This window comes from Bombus huntii, chromosome 17 (assembly GCF_024542735.1).
Source record: "Bombus huntii isolate Logan2020A chromosome 17, iyBomHunt1.1, whole genome shotgun sequence".
NCBI classification, from domain to species: Eukaryota; Metazoa; Arthropoda; class Insecta; order Hymenoptera; family Apidae; genus Bombus; species Bombus huntii.
In genome coordinates this window covers 3,206,155-3,232,838 of record NC_066254.1, presented here as the reverse complement: position 1 = coordinate 3,232,838, position 26,684 = coordinate 3,206,155, and the positions used below count along the sequence as shown (strand labels likewise).

General features: G+C 39.2%; 1 protein-coding gene across 11 annotated transcripts in view; it reads right to left on the bottom strand.

Moving 5' to 3' along the window:
- The window catches only part of LOC126874906 (neurexin-1), a 598,322-nt gene that overhangs the window by 536,034 nt on the left and 35,604 nt on the right, over positions 1 to 26,684 (bottom strand). For 10 of the 11 annotated variants that reach the window (XM_050637402.1, XM_050637400.1, XM_050637401.1 and 7 more), the window contains exon 2: positions 21,478 to 21,525. The exons of the other annotated variant lie outside the window; for it this stretch is intronic. In XM_050637402.1, coding sequence (XP_050493359.1) covers positions 21,478 to 21,525 — 48 coding nt within the window. The remainder of the gene's footprint in view (positions 1 to 21,477; positions 21,526 to 26,684) is intronic. 11 annotated transcript variants of the gene reach the window in all.

Below are 26,684 nucleotides of genomic sequence, written 5' to 3'. Positions count from 1 at the left end.
GTATCTAATCGCCACAGTTACTTGTCAAATACTGTAATAATCATATTTGTACCATTAACTATCATCTATATCGTATAACAACAATGGCTAATCCAAATGAAGATTCGTTAAATGCCCTTAATTCCAATGATAACTCGACATATATATTACACATGTTACACAGCATAAAATTTGCACAAGTTTATTGAAGAACTAGAAGACTAAGAACTTGAAGAACAAGTATCGACGTTGCACCGCTGAATGTACAGTTTCTCAAGTTCAACAGAAGAAATATGAAGGGAGGAAGACTTTGTCATTAGGCGGTAATTACAAAATCCACAATCACTTAGTTGCCAATCCATATAATTTCATAAAGTGAAAGGTTCCCGACACGGACATCGTAACTTAAGAAAACAAACTGTATCACACGGTTTTCCCATGATTCAAACATTCTATTATGGAAATATCCGAGAGATTTAAGCAGAAAGCGAACAGCCTCGAAACACAACCCCATTACCAGTAATCAGATGGATTTGATCCCCTGGGAATAGGAGCTTAGAAGGTTCAATTCTAGGCAGAAAGGTATTGGGATATACCGACACGCTACGTGAGCGTAATTGAAAGTTTCCTGCTGGGGGAGGGGTATAAATGGCGTATACGCGCTGGCGTCGCGTTCTTCACTCGCAGTTTCGCTTCTTCGGCGAACTTGGCGAAACACACGGCAAAAGGGAAGACGAGAACAGAGTAACTGGCTGAATGAAGCTTACCATACCGTGTTAAGTGTAAAAGTAGTGGATGTTCTCTTAGTTGAACGAGCGAAACCGGGCTTTTTTATGGTTGGAATAGGTATACCGGTCTCTTTAGAAAGTACGAAAAACACTCAACACGAACTGGAGAAAACTCGTTGGAAAATTCCTTTCGTGATCGGAACCACTGCTTCTCTCCTGTCCCGTTTTTTTAACAAATGCCTTTGAAACGTATCTAACAGACATCTCACGGTGGATATTCGTTTCGCTAATGCATTTGCAACGCGTTGTTTGCTGGGTCAACCTGTTCTCCAAGCTTGAGATTCCGATGGAGATGAATGGTCGTAACGTTAATGTCGTTGATTAGAGAGACAGCAGAGTGTATCCCTGTTTAATTACGAATTTCAATGGGCGAATTTTTATCCGAGCAATTTGGGAACATATTTGGACACATACATTTATACGAGTTTTTAATATTTTATTATTATTTGCAATAATTCAAGTAGTAAAATAATAACAAGAAGACTGAACATATTTATGCAAGCTGGTATTTCGACGAACACGTAAAAGTAAAACGTAAACGTGGAAGTAGCACTTAGACAGAGATTCGTCTTACCTGCTAAATATTGTAATTGTACTAACATTGAATATTTTATTCTTCTTCGGAGTCTTCGGAATTCCCATAAATTCATAAAAACGAATTTATTTAATTCTATTAATGAGCGTAGTAATTGAAGAAACTTTTGCGAATTGGAACACGGGAATATCGTAAAATAGAACTAAGATAATTACGTTACAAGTGATACGAAGGGATATCAAATGATCTTTTCGTTTTTACACCACTGCGCCCCATATTTTTACCTGAGTTTCGCGTTGAAAAGCGAATTTAACCAATGTTAACGATTGCTGGAATTGCAACTGCTTGAAAGACGATGTCAAAGGTAGCGAAACCAATCATACTGATTAAGCGTTCACAGTATCGAAACGGTGATACATCAAACGTACAACGTTACATCAATGCAATTCAACGTTGTGGTTATCAACCCGAGACACTGTACCACATCAAAGAAAAGATTTTAACGCGGTATAATTAAAAATGTCTTTGTGTTCGGATACTGAAAAAACAACCGGTTTGAGTTATCGATTTCATAATGCAAGCAAAAACTGGCAGATCATAGAGTAGATAAACGAAACGTATTGGACATTTGTCAGACTATACGACTAGAGAACGAAACGTTATTTTCAGTTCAATGTATACATTAAGCGATATTAACGTAATATTTTGTTGCATATTCTTATTTCGTCGCCATGAGAAAAATTCCTAACATTGTATTTACTTTTTGTGTTATGTATTTCGTAAGATAGTTTCATATATGAGATACTTATGTATGGAATAGCGAATGTTCTGCCGTTTGATTATGTAATTATGCAATTTAGGATATTCTTGAATTTTCACGAAACTATGTCCCAACGTTTCGAGAAAAATTAGATTGTTAATCGAATTAGAATTTTTTCGATATCAACCTACTGGGATACACGACGTTCACAAATTATGTTCAACTTATTTCCAAATTTCTGTGAATTATAATAATAATATCGTATTATTGTATTATCGCCAAATTGTGGCCACCGCCAAGGGAATAATCCATTTTAGAAAGGTCCAAATACTCTCCTTAAATAATATTCCAAATATTCCAAGAATTGAAACTACTTAATGAAAAACATTATCTCGATAAAATAATTCTGAACGATTTATACGATGGGATCGGTAAGAAATGTTTGTAAAGGAAACAAGTTCACTTTTGCTTCTTCAATCTCTCGTTCTTACAATCTGTACGAAGCTGCATCCACGCCCGGATGAGAGGTTGCAGGAGGAAAATTCTTAGATAAAAGTGCAGCTTCCGGAAGGAACGTATACACGTGTATTCCTGACGGAAGAGGTGGATTTTCTTGTTTCTTCGAAGTTTCCGTGGTATATAGGGCAAGAAAGTTTCAACTGAGGATCGAAGCTTTCTCGGCTGTAACAGTACAGAGGCGAGATCGTGCCGTTAAGATTCTTGAAAATTATCGAAATGTCGAAACCGCCATTTCGTGGCGACACAAGTTCTCCGTGCAGCCAGCTGCCAAAACGAGCACGAACAGGCTTGCGAGGATCCTTTCGAGGAACCGGGCGTGTGTAATAAACGCGAATCTTGACACGAAACAGGTGTAAATGAGAATAGATGGAAGAAGGAAAGTGGAAAGGGCGGTAATAAAGGAAATGATGTTAACGGCAAATACGAAGAAGTATTAAATTGATAAAGGAAATTTCATAAATAACGAAATTTAATGCGATGTCTGAAGATCGTGTTACGTGAAAAATAAACAACAACATGCTAGCGAGTGGCTGAAAAAGTTCCCACGAGGATCGTTTTACGTACGAAGAGAAATAGCAATATACCGTCTAAGTAACTAAGCCAAAAGGATTGCAAAAAAAGATTCTCATATTTCTTAGATACCAAAGAATGCGCGAGAACGTTTTTACGCGACCAACATCCGACATCGATAACGGTGTTCTAACGACGAGATAGAAATCTGAAAACATCACGGCCTGACCGAAAAGTAGCGATGACCGAGCGTGGTGAAAGCGACGTGTGCTTCTCGTAGAGTCACTGGAACACAGCCTCGTCGACAGTGAAACGAGAGAAACACGAGAATAAGTAACCATGAGAATAGAACAGCCGTGCGCGAAGTAGCTTAAAAGGTAGCCCGACGAGGGGAGAAAAGAGCGGATAGAAAATTGACGAAAGAAAAAGTGGAAGGGGGAGAAAGGTGGAAAGGAAAAAGGACGGAGGGCGTATCGAGAGAACGAATCTTCTCGGCTGGCATGGTTTGCTTTATACCATCTAACTCGTCTTCTGTTTCCGCCAGGCTCGCTTCGCTATTGCTCGCACCATTGTCTTCAGGTTGGCTGCAGAGTGCGCCGCAAAAGGGTTTCCAAACACGCTCCGCCCCATGCAGTCACCATCTTTCCACGGCCTCGTTCGCTTCCTCTTACCCAGCTCCACTCGCCGGAACAGATCCAAGATGAAAATAGGTTGAGTCTCGAGTGGACCAGGTAGCGCGGAACGGGCTTAAGGAGGTCGTAGGTCGCGAAGGGGCAATGAACACGAATGTAGGTGGCAGTGACGGTCTCGGCGATACTTCATTATCGGATGGATCGAATGGAGAAAAAGTGTAGCAGGCTGGTTGTGTCTCGGTTGAAACGAGAACCGTCCGTCTATCTGGCGTCGTCGAAGGATATGAGTTACTGACCCGTGTATAAATGAACGTTATGAATTCACCGGCAGAGGGCATATTCATCCGTAAGTCTAGCCGTGGGCTCTTTCCTCTTTCGGGATCGAAGCATCGGCCGTACTGGCATACAGAGGAAATCGAGGATGAGTCCAAAGGCAGAGGGCAAAATAGAAGAAGTAAAGTGGAAACGACGGCGGTGCCCTGAAACGTTTGCCATCGCTCGAGAAAGAGGGAGACGCGGCGTTTCTATCTTGCCGTAAGATCGAGAGGAAATCTTCAGATCGTCGAAGACGAGGAAGATTGCCACCGTCCCGACAGGAAAGGATGACGACGAGGCCACGAGGGCGACGGAGTTGGAAAAGGAGTCACCCAACCCCCAGCCGCAATTCTACATCGTCGATGAAACTGGCGCGATTTACTTCGCCGCTACCGTTGCCACGTATCTGTGAAATAATGGATAACGCTTCGAATCCTTTTCATATTCCTGCCGCCTCCTCCCTTCTTCCGTTCGGCTGAATCCATGATTTCGCGAATAATGGAAGGTACTCGCTGTGTAGAGATTTCGATTATGATACCTCTGATAGACTGCAAGTTTGCTTCTTAGACATTAAAATGCTCCGGTGACCCGTGCTACGAGTTGCGCATCCAGCCACCAAATTCAGTTTCGCGTAATTCTATACCGAATCTCGTTTCAGTGGATTATTTGCAGTTATAACTATAGCGTAAAGATTTTAGAGAAGATCTCTGATAAAACAGAATCATTCGTCTTTTTAACTTTCCTAATTGTATTTCCTATGTTGTAACGCAATGGAAACATTATAATATGAAAATTGTTGCTACTTAGAGACGCTTATATTATACTTTCTCAGAAGAAAAACCTGTATCTCTTTTCGGCTGTCCTACATGTTGCAGCATGTGTAACATTTCAGTTGATTCTCTGACGATTTCACACAGATCCGTCAAGCAGATCCGAAGGATTTCAAGTCCAAACGAAAAATATCAAGCCCTACCTCGTCCTTGCGGCCGTTACAACCATTTTCACATCAATTCTCCAATCAATGTCGTCCAGATCGGATTCTACTTTCAAGCATCTGACGAGGAGTCTGCAAGTATAATCTAACGCGATGAGTTTCCGTGCAATCTGAAAGCGAACGCTCCCTTAACGGAAGCCAGAAGGATTCTCCAAAAGTACAGAATTACAAGGAGGAGACAAGAGGAGAGGGACGAGAGGAGGGACAAGTCGAGTGGCCATTCCACTCGGTAGGTTAAGGACACTGAAACGAAGATCTAAGGCAGCAGACCCGCGACAATAGAACCGTCAACCAATTGTTCAACTATCCGGGCCTCTCGCGATAGTTGGACAAGATCGATAGATGGTGTAGCGCGTTCGTCGAAAGGAAATTTCATTGGGAAAACATTGCTCGTTTAAATAACGCCACTTCGATGTATCGGGATATCGACGATGGTAACAGCTTTCTGTGATGAAATTAATTCGTCGGCGAGATATACGACGACCCTTGAAAACGAATTTAAATGTTACTAACGTACAGATCTCAAGAAGCTTTAAGTGTTTTCATGGTTAAGTCTCCTGTACAGAGTAAAAAAAAAAAAAAAAAGAAAAAAAAATAATAGAGACCTCGCAAAAGTGAATTACCGTTTCTAGTGGTCTGAAATTGAAACGAGCCAAGGTTTCAATTAGGTAATTATAACTGTCGCTGTAAAAGACCTGCGAACACTACTTGTGGCTTATGAAACCTAATCTCACTCGAAATACATAGGAATTTAAGACAGCGTTTGCATCAGAATTTACTCTATGGCGGTTTCAATCTCGTTACATGTATTTTAAAGTGAAAGAGACGAAGCTACACAAAGTTTGCAAAGTATCTTGTAACTGTTGTACCCGCAGACATCCAGAGCTAATAAATTTAGTATCTCGAAACGCGATCCTGGACTTTGTTTTAGAACTCTCTTACTTACACGGACGAACAGATACGATCAAACGCCTAAACGGTGACTCATACATACGTAGCTCGCGGTTACACTCAAACTTATCGCGCGCATTAGCGCGTTAACGTCTTCGCCAATATCGTGTGACCGTTTAGTTCATTGTGTTGCGATCGTTCGAAAGCGGATAGCAATGTAAGTGTCGATCAATTCCCGGCGAAGTTAAATTGCGTAGCACACAATCGACGAGCAATCAGACGTCCCCCAAGAAGAATACTTTCCACGTTCCGTCATACCTTGTAGCAAACGTTCCTATAAGACTGCATTATACCTCGAAATTATGCATTCGCCTCGATAAGATCCATCGCGTGAAATTTCAGCGATTGTGGAACCGAGTGTCTTCCTTTCTCTTCGACCCTCTAAAGTCCTGTCTCTCTGTTCCACCCACCCTTTTTCCCATCCCCCAGTCTATCTACCAGTCTCCTCTTTCCCCCATTCATCCTATAATCAGCCAACTGTCTCTCTATCTCTCTTTCCAACGAATCAACAGCATGAACCACGCTTTATGCAAATTACCAAATCTCCGCATAATGTGCCTCGTAAGCCTGTCTACGGTTGTCTTAGCTCTTATGGCAAAATGGCGGCCAGACGTTTTACCTAACATGCCCTGTATAATTTAAACATTCCTTACGCTTCTGATACTTCGTACTCTTCAAACGTACACGTTTATACAACCAGGTATCTTTGTTTCGCACGGTAAATTCGCGAATGTAATTGTTCGCGCGTAAATGTTTCATCGCGTTAACGCGAACGAGAGACGACTGTGTCTGGGAATGTCAGTAATAAACACTCGAACGACGCAACGTTAGTATATTGGAGAAATTTTAATTGAATAGTTGGAAGATTTTATCTTCTGTTATTGCTATGGCGAGATAGGAGATGCTAGCAATAAGAAAATCTTATGAATCGCGCTGATTTACTATACTACATGAATGTTAATAGAACGTATAAATTAATGAGAACCCGATAGTAAAACTAATGGATTCAACAAATAATACAAATTTTAATTACTTTGTCTTAGAAGTGACTCAGAGTATATTAAAATTTAACGTGCGATTCATTCGATGTATCTATCGATTTTCATTAAAATTTTACTGCTAATTAAACGTTAGTGCGTGAATTAATAACGACGTCTTTTTATGAGTATAGAAGAATCTTCTCTGTGTAATTTGTCTACAGAGTCAGAGGCAAGAAAACATTATTTCAGAACGCTTTATAATAAATTTTGTAGAAATCACGTCATAACATCATAATACGTCATAATATTATATATATAATATAATCATTATGTATTAACACATACTTACAATTAAATTATATCTACCATTAACAGTAAATCAAAAATAATGTTGCCTTCCTTATTACAATAAGTAATCCAAGCATTTAATTGTAAGATATGCGGAAAGTTCATGTAACAAGCATACAATATGGCGCTTGAAAAGCGCCATTTACGTTCCTCTATGAAATTATTGCAAATGATGCAAGGCTATACAATTAACACGTTATGGAACGCTTTTGTAGGATATGCTAACCTCTAGAAACGATTTTTCGCGGTGAATTTATATTCTAAACAGAGTTAGAAAATACAAAAGAACGATATTTTCTCTGAATACACGAAATTAAAACGATATTGAAAGCAAATTAATTGGTTGGAAAGAGGTGCCTTGAAATGTATTAAAAATGACGACTTACCCCGTTGAAACACCATGGAACGAAGCCGTGATGGACAACGGGCGTTCTGCTACAGCGTAGGATTCCTTCTGCCCCCGTATTTTCTTGTTCTTTTTTTTCTTGGTTTTGTAGTTACACTCGCGACACTTTCATTCAGATGAACACAACGCATACACGCAGAAAAACGTTGAAAGTTATGTTGCGACTCGCGAATCGGTGGCGCTATACGACGGAAACAGGAACGGAAATAGCGCGGGTGCGACCGGTGCCCCGTGAAATACAAACTATACACAGTAACGCACTAAAGTATTTCAATTATCAATGTTCTTTTACTTCGTCATAATATTTTTCACTAGAAAATTAATATCAATTCTTTAAATAATAATAATTGAATTTTACAGAGTCGTATACTGAATTTGAATATACATACATATGTATGAAACATGGTACGAAAAGAAACAATGCCAAAATAAGTGCTTGATACAATACGAGTTTCAAAAATTAACGATTAATAATTCCAATTAAAAGAGAAACATTTTCAATTGCGTCATTTCGAATGTATACGTGAGGTGATTTACTTTATATAAGATGAATTCTGCTTGTTAATTTAATATCGAGAGTTAACAACGTTTATACACTGATTATGACAACCGGAGAATCTGAATATTCACAACTTCTGACGATATGCGTTAAATAAAATTATGAAACGAAATTTCTCGACGTACGCATTCCCGCGTCTCTCATAGAACTAAATATGGCAGCAGGAAATCGGCCAATTACAGAGCCGGAAAGACGGACGAATCCGGAAGGAGATTGCCTCCTCTAGTCTGTAGTATAACAGTTCTGATCGTCATTTCGCGAAACGGTGTTGCTTATACGAAGTAAATAGTAAAATTCGTATTTCAGAGACGCATAAGAATCGATATCGAGATATTTTCCGCGAGAAATTAATATTTCGTCGCGACATAAACCGCGCATAAACGAATATGTATTTTCGTCGTGAAACGATTTCGAGATACGTGTATTTGTAAAAAATTCGAGAACAAACCGTTACTTCGCCATTATACGCATTGTACGCTGATTGTAACAGACTGGTATTCACGCTTTATGGTGACTCGGTGTTTCAAACAATGGTCATCGTTGAGAAGAAGTCGTAATCATTGGCTTTATGTGAGTTATAACATTGATTTTATCTCTTTAATTCATAATTGATAGGATGAGGTTATTTTGAGATCGATGAAACCATAGATTGTAAGCTAATGGAATCGTATATCAGGCCATCTTACATTAGTGAAATTTTGCAAGTCACCAAAGTTTTCAGTATTAATATATTCTCTGTTGTACTAGTTCGATGATAAAACAAATGATATTTTACTAATTGCAAGTTATTTGATTATTCTATTTGACGAAAATTATTAGATTTAGAAAAATTATTAGATCATAAAAGGTAAATTATTCCGTAAGGGGTCTTGTATGTAACACTCGTGCGCCATTTTGAAAAATATTTAATTATGATCGTAAGAGATGTTATTGAAATATTGAATTTTTATTATTGTTCTTTGCAACTTAACTTTTGTGTACCATATTTAAAATGTACATAAAACTTAAGGTATATTAACAAGTAACAACTATAAAATTGCTTCAGATGAGGATAATCATTTTAATCTCAACTTATCAATTGTGATTTAATACACAATAATTAAAAATTTGGTTAAATTGTATTGTATATAGAAATGTTTTTTTATGACATTGAAATATATATTAATATTGTGTCTTGAATAACGTTAGTAATATAACGTTCCATATTACATATATTTGTTAATATCTTCATTCCTTCCATTTCATGGACATATTTTCCGCTATTCAGTTCAACTAATGTTAAATCCGTTAGAATTGTCGATACACAGATAGTGTACGCAAAAAGTATATATCTGGAAAATAGCAAACAGACTGCAATTCTCCCAATACTTTCACAAAATTTCCGAACTGTTAAACACGAAGTGCGAAAAAATTCGTTTGTACAACGTACAAGCATGGCTTAGCGGATTTCCATTGGATTAAAATAGATTTTTAATTTCATTTGTAATTTAACATAGGCGTATCATTGGCGACGTTATATTTTTACAGCGTTAGTTTCGTAAACACGCGTACATAGAGGACAGTGTTGTCAATATAAACACAGAGAAAAAGTTTCCATGATGGCTACAAAAACGTTTGACCGAGCGTTGTCGTTTAGGAAATCGAATTAGAACGTATAAATATGGATCCGGTATCAACATGAGTTTGATGCTCTGTGTGCGTATTTTTAACGCTTTTAATGGATATTTCTCGATATAGATACGAGAGATTCCCGTATTTTCATTTGCAAATTTCACATGTTATGACAACTCGGTTTTTACTAATTTCGCTTTTTCTAATATTTATCTTATATCGTACATTATACGAGAATCCTTTTTATAAATTATCCTTTTAACCTGATATTTAGCATCCTTCGATTGTGATTTTTATCGACCTTGTTCGACAATTATACCACAACAATTCCAAAGGTTATTCAAACTCTTTGTCGAATGTTATACTCTTTGAGAAAAAATAATCGAAGAAGTTGAGATCGAATTATTTCCTTGTTATTTTTTCATTTTTAACTGGGTAGTGCGACGGTCGTTTCGCTGACTGTTCCACGGTCTATTTATTGTTTATATTTTTATATCATTGATTACGTGGAGATAAGCTGGTTGCTAGCGTAGAGAAGATTCTAAGCGTCGAGCGGGACGTCTCTCGCATCGGTTGCGTTCTCAATGCAACTTGTTTGGAAATGAATGCGGAGATACACCGCGATTTATCTCATGCCATAATTTCAATCGGCTCTCATTTCTCGGGATCGTTAATATCTCGTTGATGTAAAAGCGACCGTGCGCTCGACGACAATAAAGATGTTCGACAGCCGTGAAATACAAAAGGTAGTCACGGGCATCTTCATCCACTTTGTAGAAAACGACCGATATTACGCGATAGGTCGATGGATTTTAATCCACTCTTGAAAATGCTGTGTACCGTTAATCGATCCAACGGAAATTACGTGTCCACTTTGGTACGCGGTACAACTTAAAAACTCGTGCGATTCCAGTCTGCAAATTGAATTCCAAAGTCGTCCTGCTCTATTGGTTAACTAACAGTGTCGATACTTGCGACAGGCAATACTGCAGCGACTGTTACGTAGTAACAGAAATGGAACATGTTTGAAGGGGAAAAGATTTGAAGCGAACAGACGCCGATTCTCCATTCCAGCTTGTAATTTCTCTATGGAGGAAATTGCATTCATATAGGATTGTTGGTTTTAATTATTGTTGTAATAGGAATATTTGCAGATTTATCGTTTCACGTGTACTCGAGTGTCTTTCGAGTTTCGTATCGTGCAGAATATTTCTAAAAGAATGAAACTACTTCGACTTGGTAAGCCTGTGGTGTTTCATGATAATGATTCATTAGTGTACGAAATGAAAATTAGAACAATTGGCTCGGTAATAAACGCGAAGAGAGTGTTTATTAAAAATTAAACTACATTTTCCTCCTTACGTTTTCTCTCATTACACTAAAGGAGTACTTAAGGAGGACTTTGTAAAGTTTAATGTTGTTAATTGAAAGTAAGACGTATTGCTTTAGAATTTAGAAGGCTGAGACCTTGTTTACCAGTGTGATTGTTGCTATTGCTGCTGTGGCTAATTGCAACTCTTACATCATGTTTTAAGGCGATTACGTACATACATAACTATCAGAGGACCTTAATCCAACTTTGGCCTGTATTCCTCTGAATTGGGATGAAATAATATTCGATTCTTGCATGTTATAAATTATGTATTTATATCGACATTCACGTGGATATTCCAGTTGCATCAATCATTCCTTTTATTACTAATGGGGTTAGGTAATCCTTTAGAAACGAGAACTAGAAAGTAATAAAAGTATAGATATGCTTTTAGGAATAGGATTTTTTTCTAAATTAGATAGTAAATTACACGTGAAATTGACAAAAAGAAGGTGTCTTTAAAAGTTACATAAATGCAACATTACTGTGGAATGTAAGTATCCGTTGTTTCATGAAGGAAGGGGAAAATAAAATTTGTATATTTAGGAAAATAAAATAATAAATGCTATAAATCCTCTGATTTCTTCAAATTTCATAAAATTGTAAGATCTAGATAAAAGGAGAGATAGTAATAGAGAATGTGTTCAATTTTTGAAATTTCCTTTTACAATCACCATGTTAAAAGAACAGAGTTCGATACTGTAAATTAACTGAAAAAATTGCGAATGAAATGTGTTGGTTCAACGTTGGTTTAATAGAGCAAAAGGTTGTGCATTAAATAAATACGAAACAGTGTTTCTAGCCGTGACCAAAGAGAAGATAAAATAGGATTTAGCTTTCTTCGAAATGTCACAGAGTTTCCAACAATATTTTTCTACAGTTCAGAATTTTAAGCTGTGTATTTCTCGAAAATCGTACTCTTTCGCAACAGTCGTTTCTTTCTCAAGTAGATCAACGTAATCGCAGATTTTTGAAAGCAAAGAGAACGAGAAAGGGTCCGACGAACGCTTGTTCCGTTTTTATGCTATGAAACAAGATCCCCGATACGCGTATCGAAGTCCTCTTGAAATTCTACGGCACGAGTTGAAGAAGCCTCGAATCGTCAAGATTCTTTTTCCAGTTTCGCTAAATGTTCTCGATATCGTCGAGGAGATTATGTCGTCGAGTACGATAAAGCAGTATCAAGTGACTCAGCCTGTACAGTTAACTGACTCCAGATGAGATTGCGTAGCATTACACAACTATTTTTGTTAATCGATTTGCCGAAGTGAACGATCTAAATTCCGATCTAGTTCGTCACGTGCTAACTTCTCCATTTACCATTCAACTCTCCCCGATTTTGTTCAAGCTCTCGCGAGAATTCGATACCTTTTCGAGGAAATTCACTTTCGGAGATGCTTTAACTGTACATTTAACTGTATTCCAATATTTACAAAGGGAAGGTAAAAGATGGGATTAGCTTCGTACTAAAAATTATCTACACATGTTTGATACACTAGAAGGAGTAATAAAGATAAACTAAATTAAGAAAGATAAGTTTTTCAGAAAGCCACTCTTGAAATAGGAGATTCTAGGTAGAAAACTATTGATTATATAGCGAAGCATTTAGCAGTGAGCAAAATTTTGTCTTTTACGATTTAGCTGATAATCTTTGCTGTGACGCACAACTTATTAACAACCAGTCGGATAGCAACTGATCGGTTGTTTATCGCGAGCCTTGAACGTTGTTAGCGTCCAAGGTGGAGGAGTACAATAAAGGTAAAGAGCGTGGTTTAGTTCACCTTATTTATTACACTCAATACTCTGATTACACTGGTTAAGTTACTATATTCCACGTTCTACTCTGAATCCACTGTCCGTAGGTGTACTGATTATCCTGTTAAATATATTGTTCATTAAGAGCATCTGATATGTGTTGACTCTTAGAATACTGATGCAAGAGTCTGTCCTGTCCGTAGGTTACGGAATATACTGTTAAAAATACTGTTCACTGGTAGGTGTTAATACTTCGAATCCTGCTGCAAGATTGAGTCTTGGGGCTGTTGTTGTTGTAGAGATAGGTGCGTCGTGGGGGTGTCCCAGGTCTGTTCCTACCTGGTCCTTGGGTAAAGCCGTATGTTTCTGAATGGGCTGGCTGCCTTAGTGACGGTTCGCGCGGGTGACCTTACACTTGGGGAAACCCGCGTGTCCCGTCTTCCTGAGATGTCGCATAAAAATATAGATATTTTATGACAGGTCCTAAAGTATCTGGACTGTACAATAGGCCCACTGTTTATGATGGGTCCGCATTACGGTACCCTTGACGGTCGTCCTGCCCGAGGCTCGCGTCTGGTGGTCATACCGTAGCGGTAATTACCAGGCGACCCCTCCAAATCTCGAACAATCTTTGGTTTTTAAGTTTCCAGTAAAATATTGTTTATGTGTATTAGTTGTTACTAAGCAAGGTATAGGAACAGCTATATTCTAAATGGTGACAATGTGATTCTAATTTGCATAGGTTCGATGTTTCAAATATGCCACTTCCCTAGCAAATGTTAGTAGAAAATATTCCGCGTACTAATGAAAATACCGCAGACTAGAATTGAACTGAGATCTTTTTTTCTAAATAGTTATTAACAATACTCGAATCCAATGAATGCCACTAAACATTAATTAACTGTTTCTTGGCCATTCTTTGTCTATGCCAGCCAACAAGCCAATGGGTCACTGAGTTTTCTTTGCAACGTTAATGCATGTTACGTCGCGTAACACTCTAACTAGCCGATGCCACACACCGCAGGCAATATGGCAACCAGATGTCTTCGTATACTCGCAGCGTATCCTCCATAGTTTCAAGGACCTTCCATAAATTTCATAGATTTCCTAGAAAAGGTCCTTCAAACAAAACAAACATCTGGTTCGGAAGAATTTCCAAAGACTATTGTCTACCACGGCGAAAAAGGGAAAGTTAGTTTTTGTCACGTACGCTGCAACTTTCCTCCCACTAACCACTTTCTCTCGAGGGCGGTTAAGACCCTTCGTCTAACCAATTAAAAACGAAGCCTATTCCCTCACTCTCCTAAATAACATCGGCACCAACAAATCCGATGGTCCCGTGCGCTAGACACACCCATCCTTAGCTTTCCTCCGACACAGCATCGTCACTCGACTTCACTTCTTCTACATCGTTAGAAAAGTCAACTACTAAGTCTACCAACTAACGCCTAACGCGGCAGTCTACACATAGCGCGAGAGTCGCATACTTCACGCACATCTTTTGTCGGGCCTCGGTGTTGTCGAACATACATCTTCTCTCCTAAACATATCATAGTGCGAAGTCCATTGACACATTAATTTCCATTATAAGAGCCCTGCTCTAGCGTACATATCTATCGCATCTTCGTGCGACAAGTTGTTAACTATTTATTTCTCTACGTCAGTGTAATCTAAGTGTCGGAAATATATACTTTATAATACTGTGAATCCCAGTGTTATACCAACTCAATCACCCCTTATTATCTCAACGGAAATCAGGGGATCGATCAATTCGTGGTGTCGATTGTTATAATCGTAACAGGGATTTACGACCCCCCGTTGACGTCTCTCCTCGCGATTACGTCTCCCCGCAATTGGTCGAAATTACAATGCATAAGCTTCCCTTTTGCCCCAAGAAACTTCTTTCTCAGCGCTTACGGTGTTTCCTTAAAGCACCCTTCGCATATTTGTATTTCCATAAGAAGTTGGTATCTCAAACAACACTTTCTCCTAGCCAGCTCCTGCAGCTTCTATGGCAACTAAGTGATTGCGGGTTTTGCCAATACCAACTAATGACAAAATCCGTAATTGCTTAGTTGCCAAGCCAATATTACTCGATTCGACGCAAACTAATTAAAAATTAACTGAAGGGAGGGAAAATTGACGTCACGTTGCGTGGCGGAATAAAACGTGCGAATAATTTGACGAGACGCGAGATTCTACACGTGGGAACCGTAAAATGGTATTGAATGGAGCGGCGGGGAGTGCTGGCCGCGATATGGCGAGTGCATACGACGCTGGGAAAACACGAAATCTTGGCAGTGAAAGGGTTAAAAGCGTACTTAACCCGGAGGACATAAAGTTGTAAACGACGTTGGCGTATGAAGCTGTAACCCGATTCGCGTGGAAGATATCGCCCGATATCGCTGCGACATGCAAACCCTAAACGTGTTTACAATGCATCAGTTTTATGATCGGAGTTGCATTACCCGACCGCCGACCATTTCCTTTAATGAACGTTGCGCGCTTTTATCATACGTCATTTGTCAAATCACACTTTTGCCCGGCGGCTTCGCCTCTCGGAAGCCGCCTACCCAGGCAATTTGTTTTCATTTCTGCTAACGATTCTGGCCGCCTCCATTCTCGCGGCCCACTTTCCATGCAGCCGAACCTGCGAATCCTTCGAAAGAGTGCAATCCTTTCTCGGCGATCGATATTTTGCCCGCCACTCGCTTCTTCCTTCGCGACTTGTTCGCCAGCAGGAACGTCCCGCCATGAATTTATGATACACATCGGTGTAAATTTCGGTTAACTCGCGATGGATGAAGATAGATAATGCTCCGGCTGTAATATTGTCAATTATCGAGGAGAAGGTAGCGTAGATAAAATATGGACGAAATAATTGATGTTTCCACCTCGTGATTGCGACCGATGGTTCGTCCAAATGTTGCGATTTACAGCGAAATATCCGTATCGTGGGCAAGTTCGTGCATAGACGTCAAGGTAATGCAATTAACTTGGCAATTTTTATTCTCATTGCTAGTTTGTAAAATACCTGCCCTGAAACGTCGGATATTAGCAAACGTGTGACTCAACGATCAGCGAGTATTAGGTTGTCCGGAAAGTTTCCTTCGTTTCATATAACGTTTTTTATTTTATATTATTTTGTGGATTTGTGTACGATGCATTTTGTAGTAACAGAATAAAATTGATCAAAAATAATTCAATAAAATAATGTAAAACAAAAAATATAAATATAAAACAGAACTTTTCGGAACGCTTTTAGGGATCTTTTTATTTTGACATTTCGCTAGCACCGTAATAAATTCGAATGAATAATTACATTGATAAAGTGTGAAAGCTAGGAATGATGGAAGTTGAAAGATATCACGGATTATACGATGGCTAGAAATAAAAATTCCACGATCAGACCAGCTCGACCGATGAAAACAAAGTTGCACAGCTCTGGGGATTGGAGTTCGTAAATATTTTTCAGTTCCATATCGTTATCCGGAAAGTATCTTAGTTTGTAACTTTCAGATGTAGGTTACGGTGGTCCGGAACGGTATTCAATCAATTTGCTGCTGTACCAATTACGTAGCACTATTGAGAGTTTCATGACGCACCGATAGTGTACAGTTCTATTCAATGTATCATCGATACATCATTACATTCCTGTTAAAGCTAGCTGCAGTAGTCTCGGGACGTCAGAACACGGCGTCCATACGTTCAGAATATTACAAATTGCAAGTTCTCTTTACAAAGTAGAGATCTTTCTTGACCAAACTACAATTAACGCAACTGTCTCACAACTATGGTTGGACGAATTTTTATACGGAGACCACATAGCAAAGATACGACAGGTTCGTTTAGGTTCATTTCCTGACGTTTACCTAACTTGCCGATTGAAAAGTAGAATTTTAATACGAAATATTTGCAAAACGAAATGAGTCAGATTTTAAGGTACAAGTTTCTTGAGAATAAGTGCTAAATCCACTGTGTTTGTTAAGAAGCGAGTAATATTAATTTTAACTTAATTCGGATCAATCTTAGCGAGTATAATTAACATTGTCAGTATCTTTTAACTGTTCCGAAGGATAACAGAAACACAAAGTTAGTCGCGAAAATCAAATGGGAAGATAGTTGTTGAAAACTATGGAGTTAGATCAACATACTCGATTTTAACTCTTCTAGAAAAATCGTGTTACGTGACTTATTCTCTTTTTATTTGCGGCCTTTGACACTTTGACTGTCACGGGTATCAAATATGACCGGTTATGGTTTCTCCTGTGGCGCCACAGTGGTCATTGGTGACCGGAGCGCTTCAACTTCTTACAATTATAAAAATTCTATGAAAATTGACAGTTAGGGTATTTTGAATATAACCGATAAATAGAAGATACTTTGAAATAAAAAATGCCCCATAGAACGATTAAACATTTTTATTAAAACATCAATAGAAAAAAAACGAGAACAATTGTTGCATCTAACTGTGCACTATGTTAAAACACTGTGATGTCCTGAGCGAAACACGTGATTTCGGCGTGGCAATCAAAGTGTTGAATTGTGTCAAGCAAAATGGCAGTTGGCGAGTACGAATAGGGTGGAATTAGAGATCAGAACAATTGGTGCTCTGTCAATTCGTCAAACAGATAGAAATAACATGGATCGCACTAGAGAAACGTAGAAAGCTCGTCTGGTACATGGAGGATTCAATTTTCTCAGCGATCCCGAAATTTAGATAGAAGGAAGGAATACTTGGAATAATTCCACGCAGCAAGTGGCAGCAGTTTGGTGTCAGCTAGAAAATAGACGAGAGGACGTGTAATATTATTGTTCCGAGGCAAGTCACAACGGCGTGCTAGGCGACGAAGCGACGTATCGTTATTCCGGACTAGCGTACGATGCATCTGACGCAATGCAGTTGTACCTATGCACTGTATGCACATACACAGGTAGGTGGGGCGCATTGTTTTCAGATTTTCCCCTGCCACACGCCATTTTCGACTTTACTTCGTCTTATACATTGCTGCCTGTACTTTACTACACGATTTTCCTCTCTGCTCCCGATATTTCTACAATTTCGCTCTATAACATACTTTTTACAGCTGCCTAGTTATACATCGATTTCCTGTATTTTTCTATTTTGCCAACGAATTTGTTTCACGCTCGTTTCGGTACCTTTTGGAATAAGCGAAAGTCACTGGTGTCATTGTCTGGTTCCGTGCAATTAAACACGTAGTAACTGGTGGATTCTTAGAGTAAGGACAACTGATGATGGTAGAGTTTAAAGTTTAAGGTATTTTAATGAGTGATATTCGATAATAAAAGGACAGACTACGATATCGTCGCACGCCGACTCACACTCCGTGTCCGCTCAACTCGCACTCTGCTTCTCGACTGACTCTCTGGCCGTTTTAGCACTCTATTGTCTTTTCCTGGGCCCACCGCACACGTGTTCTACAGACGCTCGTAGCCAGGGTCACGTAGGTCTTTTCGGTAAAGCTATTTACCTGAAGGACCCGGTAATGCATTGATGGAGCCGACAGCGCCTCGGCTCTCCCGACATTGTCTGTAGTTAGCTCGACGTTTCCTAGGCCCTTCTCCCCGATACTACAAACATTTTTATTAGAACAACAGTAAAAGAAATGAGAACAAATGTTGCATCTAACGGTGCACTGTGTTGAAACACTCTAAACATAAATGTGGCTCGTCAATACAATCTGGACAATAGGTGGTCATCTTTTTGGTCCGATACTTCGCAATTTTTGATCCTAACTGTTTAACATTTTTTTTATAACACTCTCTGCAAAATTTTCGCGCCAGCTACGCTTGCCCTTCTTTCTTCTGCATTTCGTGTGGCAATCTTTATCGAATAAGTACATTTGACGGTTCTGGTGAATGGCACTGTGTAGGGTGCATGGCGAGTGCCATTCTAAAATCTGGTACCTTGATTTTTTGTTTTTGTTGCTTGTTTATAGAGTATCACCGCGTTTGAAATTGATGTATTTTATGATAACTCTAAAGCTAATTTTGTATACCACTCGAGGGTCCTTCTATGTGCTGTAGAATATGCTATCATTTGATCTGATAAATCTACAGCACATTTTCCTCTGTTGTAATCTACCACTACCATTGGTTTACCACGATCATAATCTTTTTTCCGGACCTCTACCATTTCAGCCGAATGTTTCGTCGAGATCATAAAAATAATCCTAATACTGTTTACTAATATCCTCTACACGTTTCAACAATATATTCTGCACGTTTTGCTTACGACGAAATGACGAATGCGAATGGTTTGTTGAAATAAAGGAAGCCTTGTTACAACATGTCGCTATCAACTGTTACCAAGGCGCCACGGTGGTCACCCGTGACCAACAATAAGATAAACGGTCCATCGGGGAAGAATATTGTCTTACATCATCAATTTATTATTATTTTGCCATTATACCCTTTGAATAAACAAATACTCCCGTGTCGTCCTGAGTAAAACGTGTGATTTCGACGTGGCAGTCAGTGTTAATTTGGTTAATTATTTTTGTCCAGTAAATCTATAACCTGCTTCATTTCAGAGAACATGTTACTAGAACACGACAGAATTGGAATTGTAGTTTAATATCTAGTAGCGTTGTTTCCGGTATTAATTATCTTCTATGAAGCAAATTTTCTGTGCATTTAATTACCATGTATCGTTACCCATTAACTAATTCCATTCTATTTACTATTTGTGTCACTATGATAATTTCCAATTACAATGCTGCTATTCGTATTATTAGGGAAATGTTCCCTCTCGTTGAGCCAGAATTAACCAGTAATTTCGTTAATGAATTAACGAAGGAAGTTGCTAACGTTACGTCGATTGACTAACGTTGCCGTTACGTCGTTAAAAAAAGACTCTAATATCGTTAGATCGCCTCTCGTTTAACTAAAATCGTTAGTAACAGATAAAGTTACAAATATCAAACTATGATACGACAAGGGACGATAACCCGAATCAGACCAGAACACAGCAAACTATCACGTTCACATCTTCTCCTAAACAATAACCTACGCCATGTAATATACCAATCACTATCAACGAAACGATGCTGGAATGTAAGAAGTATAACGAAGCAAGAAGAAAAAGAAACAGCTACAATCTCGACGCCATAGCAAGGTATTAGGTCGTCCGGAAAGTTTCTTTCGTTCCATAAGGTGATAATAGACGAACAACTTCTGTTGTATATTATTTTATTAAATTAGATATGATCCATTTCGTTCTATTTCTATTATTACGCCCCTGCGTAATTCAATAAACTAATACAAAACCAAAAACATTGTATGTGTACTATTTCCTTATAAAACGAAAGAAACTTCCCGGACAACCTAATACGTTGGTAGCCTGCTGCAATATTATTGGAATTCTCGATGATTTACGACCAAGCCGAATCATCCCTTCTGGCTCTAGCGATCGTAAACGCTTACCCAGAACGTTTAGTTAATTCGGCCAATAGTCGCTGATAACGCTCGATATTGCTTTGACTGTGAACCGATAAATAAGAAAAATCAAAAAGGCAGAGTAGAGAACGCACGTTCCGCTTAATCGGAGAATTATCGGAGATTAAGATTTTCATCGGGCTAACGATAATATCACGTAAGATGGCGCATGTTATTCGCGTAACGCTGCGACGTCCAATTGCCGTGTAACATAGGCGTAGGGTAATTTGCATGCTGTATAACACGTTGCAGCGTCATGGGTAAGCTATCATTTGCCGGTGTTCCGCAAATCTTGCTCATTTTCGGCCGCATAATCACTCATTGAACAATCCTATGGGCAACCCGGGCCAAGTTCAGTAATAGGCCCGTAAGACGAACACACAGGACGATACTGTTCGCATTGGCCACGTTGTGTGCGCCCCATGTTACATTCAATCCCGTACGCTCGGAATTGCTATTCGCAAACAACGCGTGGTTTCTGCATACATGCATCGAATGTGCGGTTAATTACGATCGCGCGGCCCTGTGTGTCCGTGCATCTACGTGTTCGTTTATGTTGGTTCACGTATGTACGTGTGTCTGTGCCGGCGAACGAACTCACTCGAGTCTGTCTGAGCTTCGTGCACGTCGCCGCGTTATCGACACTCTATTAATTGGATTCCAGTAATTTGATTACATAAGAAAGACGTCTGAATACCCACAAATTCATGTTGCGAAGCTTCTTTCTTCGGCCTGGCGCGAATCGCGAGGCAAACGGAACCTATTGCGCTCGTTAGTCTACGTACGACCTCTGAAATCTGATCCCCACACTAACTTCCATGTACACACGCGACCGTATTCGACTTGTTTATCTTGGATTGGCAACTAAGCGATTGCGGGTTTTGTCATTGGGTGGTATTGACAAAACCCGCAATCACCCAGTTGTCAAGCGAATATATTACGAACGACGTGAAATAAGACGGCAGATCGCGTTCTGCGTTTCAGAAGGCTCGTCGTTGCACTTACCCTTGGCGATTTGCGCTTGATATTCTCGACGCACGGAAATCCACCGCACTGAAACACCAAACACAGGCGTACGTTAATACCTAAAGATGAATCGAAAATAGGTTCTTTTTATCGAACCTTAGAATTAGTTTGTTTGTAAAATACGTTGGGCTAATACAACTGTATTAAGAGACGTATGCAAAATATTAAGGAATTCTTGATACTTTCAGTAATTTTTTGGAAAATATACGAGAAAATTGTGACTAAGGAAACCGTGTTCGTTCGTTAGTTCGTAATTTGAAGAATTTTCCGAGAGATATACGTCTCATTATCAGCTTCGTTATCCTGATTACTCGGCATTAATTAACAAGAGAATTCTGTACGTATTCTACATGTATAGGATCATTTACATAGTATTAAAAAATACAATTACAATGCAATATACAGAAATGCAAAAATATATAAACACAGAAGCATTGTTTAAAAAATTGTAGAAACAAAGAAAACATTGTTTCCTTAGGTTTGCTCTTGGCTATATATCTGATATTCTTTGTGTTTTCACATAAGTATTCTTAGACTCGGGTATTTTCCACCAACTAAGAACAATAGCATGAAACATAGGTGTAAAGTTCTTATATTCACCAAAGAATGGAATATAATTCTATGAACATTTTATCTTTAATGGATGTTATATAAAACCTTGTTATAACAATACGTTTCCTATCTGTTGACATCGGCCTAACGAGCTGACGATCTAAAGATCTGCATAGAATCACAGAGACGAAATATTCCAAGCATGGCAACTTTCCTTGCAATAGAATTCTAAGATGGATTTCCTTGCGCGAGTCCACGGAATTTCTCGTGTCAATGCCACCACCGTATTTTGTATCACGCTATAGCTGTTACCCTACAAAGATATACGATCTCATGAAAAAAGATTATCCCACGATCTTCCACGCTTCGCATCTTGAGTTAGAAAGAGGGATATCTTCAAAGAGCTTACAATGCGATTTTGCCGAATCCTTTTTCACCCCCAACAGTTTTCGTTCCTTCGTCTTATCGTCCTATAGCTGTCTGATATGTCGCGCCTAGTGCGCGCGATAAGATAAGCCGTGCACTTCCAAGCAGAATCGTTTGACCGGCAAAATAAACTGTTACGACGCCCTAACTTGTTTCGCGATTTCGCTAATTAATCGTTCGTTTCTTTCCTTGAGATTTAAAATACTTTTCTTGCGACCCGTTATCTGTCGATAAAGATGTTCCTGTTGTTAGCTTTGTATCATTTCTGGTATTACAGAGACACGTCAGTTATTAATTGCCCAATCTATGGACAAGATTATGAGCAGGATTAAAAGATTCTCATGAGTTTGTCAGAAAGATCGTCGATATTCAGCTAAGTAATCGCTGCTGCGAGTAGGCAGATCTTCAAACACGCACAAACTCTCTGGAAGCAGGATCCGCAGATGGCAATCGATGGCACGTAAACGGCAGTCGCGCGATCCGCCAGAATTTTCGATTATGCCACTTCTGAATTTATAGGCAGAGACTCGATGGTTTCAGACAAACCAGTCACGTTCGTTCATTTACTTAGCCATTTAACGCTACAACTAAGGCATAGCTGACAAAATGACTGGTTTCTAAAAAATACGTAATAGCAAAATATTTGTATATTCATTGATTTATCATTTTCTAACGAAAGCAATTCCACCTTATGTAGTACATTTTTCCTATTGTTAATGATCCTTAAACGATTGGCGGATTTATGAAATTGTGAAACCAGTCATTTGTACTGGTGTGCTAGTTCCAGTGTTAATGCGACGAAGCCGACAGAAGTCTCGGATTTGGACCTTTTGACATTTGCCCGGCGACTGACTGAAACCGATCATCAACGGTTCCATGTCGGCGAATGTCTAAATTATCGGTGCTCGGGCCGCCACGAACCCTGTCGCGGGTGCTCGAGAGAGGTTTTCACGTTTTATCGCCTACACCTTGGACGATCGACTCCCGAGCGCTCGTATAATCGGAAGATTCTTTTTATAACGCGGCCATTACAAAAGTATCTGGCTTATACATATAATACCGCAAGCTATGATACAGAGATCGAAGTACGCCACAAAGACGAAGGCTACAATAGCTGGCTATAAAGCAGGCCAAGTGTTAAGCTTATCAAAAATTGTATACACCGTATCCTTTTACGGTGTACGTATACGATCGCATTCGCTTTTTCAAAAGCAGATTCAAAGCTGGGCTAGCGGAGCGTTACATCGATGATGTAACGGTGAAAGGACCAAGGTAACAGGCTTCTGAGGATGTAATCCGCGCACAGCCAATTTCATGGTTGCCGTGAAAGGATTATTTAAAATAACAGCGTCCTACCGCGCAGCTTATCAGAAACTTTCATCCTCGTACGACCGATTTCATTCTGTCGTAAAAAATGTCCAATTCCAATTTTCCCCCTTTGAGCGGGCGGATTTCGGCCAATCCGCTTACAACATTCGCCAGCCCTTTTTTGTTTTCGAAATTCAGCCGTCGCGGCAATCGCGAAACCCCCCGTAGACGAAGGATGTGCTTGGACGAACTCCATCGCCGAGTCAAACGCCGGATTAAGGCCAACCGGATAAATAGTCTGCGTAGAAATTTTGGGGGAATCGATATGAACCGGGCCGTGTTCATCAACGCTATGTCTCGTCTTCCGAGCGATGTTAATCGCATCTCAACTTTTCCAATTTCATCCTGGCCAAATATCGCCGCGTATGTAAGCATTGTCCCAAGTTCCACGTTACACACGTAGGTAAGCTGAATTGCTGTTCGTCCGAGACAATTTTATCCGGATGATTATCGCACGCGGCAATGGCTGTTCTTCTTCACTTCGTTTTTCCTTGATGGGCTCTCCTTTCGATGAAATAGCCGCCATTTGTTTGCCAATTTGTGACGTTGTTCTTGTTACTGGGTTACTGTTACTAGCTTGTTCCAAAAGTGTCTTTCGCCATCTGCACGCAGCTGCTTTATCCAATGCAATGTTTGAGCAAACGTGAGACCTAATCTGTCAAACGTTGTGGTTTTCGTCATCAGTCATTGTCGATTATTTCCTTACGAGACGAAAGAAACTTTTGGCATATTTTGATACATATTCGTGGACCATTCGTTCTGAACGATAGATGGCTGAAATTTTCAGATGAATCGCCGTCTAATTTATAAATAGCTGCGTAGATTGCTTAAAACAGCGGATGGGATATCTCACGAGTCTCAAGTTACATCGCGCGCGAGTTTCGATACAAATCGGTTCGTGAGACGAACAAAAAACGCTGATAGATATGTTTTAGATGCTTGTCAACATGTTTTATTTTCGTTCTGCACGAAACAAGGTTTACTTAGAAATGTAGAAAAACTGAGAAAGAGTGAAGGACGATAATATTCTTACTTGGTCCAATTCTGAGAATATTAATGGTACATTTAAAAGGCAAGATTTTTACCATAAAGCTGAACGTATGAGTCCTTTGTTTTTGTCTTAAGATCTGATAATCTTTATCCATCATCGCATAAGTTTCAAAGCGGGTAATAATTGAAGGCAAAAGTTTTAACAAGTTGCTAGCAATTTCTGGGGTTAATCTCGTTTTTCGTAAAGATTACAGATTACAGAAGTACAGTAGTGGAATATCCTTTGTTTAGCGATTTTCTTTATGCAAATACTTTCTGTGGGACGATTTTAACAGATTACCTGATCTTAGATTTCGAACAATTAAATTCGATATTTAACAAGCGATACGCAGGTCTCAGTTAGAAAGGTTTAACAATAGATTTAGTAAGCTGGACCAATCGCTTTTCCATTTTATTTTCTTCCTTTTCTCTCGTCCCTTCCCTTTTCTTTTTCGTTTCCGTGTCTTTCTCATTTCTGCTTCCTTTTCCCCTTTCCTTTCGCCGTTTTATTTCCCCGCGTTTCTTCTTTTGTCCCTCTCTGTCGTTCTTCGTTTTCCGTCTCGTTCTGTCTTCCCCTTTGTCTCTATTCCTTCCTCTCATTACAAATTCATCTCTTGCTTTGAGACACTTTAACTTTCCTGCGTTTAAAAAGTTTCGCAATTTTGAGAAGGAAAACGAACCACTGTAAAATCGAAACGGGAAAGTTTCCACGTTAACAGCAACTTCTTTATATTTATCTGAATAATAGAAAATTAAAGAAGAAAATGGGACATGTTCAAGTGGTAACAGCACCGCTATTCAGCCCAATGAAAATATCATTTTATTCCACCTTCTGGCAATTGCTCCGTGTAAAACAAAAACAGAACGCTTTTTGAAATATCTGAAATATGTGTAACATCGTTTGGTTTGTATCCAAATTCGTGTACAATGTAACTTGTTGTATTAGGTTGTCCGGAAAGTTTCTTTCGTTTCATAATAAATAGATGAACAACGATTTTTATTTTATATTATTTTATTAAATTAGATATGATCCTTTTCGTTCTATTTCTATTATTACGTCCCTGAATAATTCGCTAAACTAATATAAAACAAAAAACATCGTGTGCCTATTATTTCCTTATAAAACGAAAGAAACTTCTCGGACAACCCAATGCTTGTGTCGTCGTATCGTATCCACTGTCGTTGAGAAAATTATACAGCCGAATTATAAATTAAACAGCGATTAGTCGGAAATGTTGAGCGGACGATTTACGAATACGCGACACAATATGCTGGTTTTAAGCGAAGCGTAGCTTTTGAGAAGAATCGACGACGTAAAAGAGGATTGCGGGACGAACGTGGTAATCCGACCACACGCAATTTGATATTTACGACTGATTTTTATTATCCTGAAAAAGAGAACGTGCCATGTGCTAAGTGTGCTTTCTAAAAGGACATATCATCGCGCGATTCGATAACTGTGCCAAATTGTAGCTATTTCGGGAGCAAAGTACTCGTGGGGAGATCATCGACTTTTTCTAATAGTCGCAATTCGTAAAATTTTGTTTGCTTCGGTCGGACACAGGTCTAGTGTCTAGCAGGACAGTAAAGCGTGTAATGCTAATAGCAATGTCGTCCAACTTAGCTGCATGACGACGCTATGTAAAGCACAGGAATTTATTATCAGCATCGTTAGCGGGAAACAGAAAATTTAGTGGAATTCAATTGACCTGTGATTAAAACTTTGGCCGATAAATTTAGCGCGGTTCTGGCTTTTCCAATTTCACCAATGTTTCTATTTTCCGGCTCTCGGAAGCTAAAGTTATTCGAGC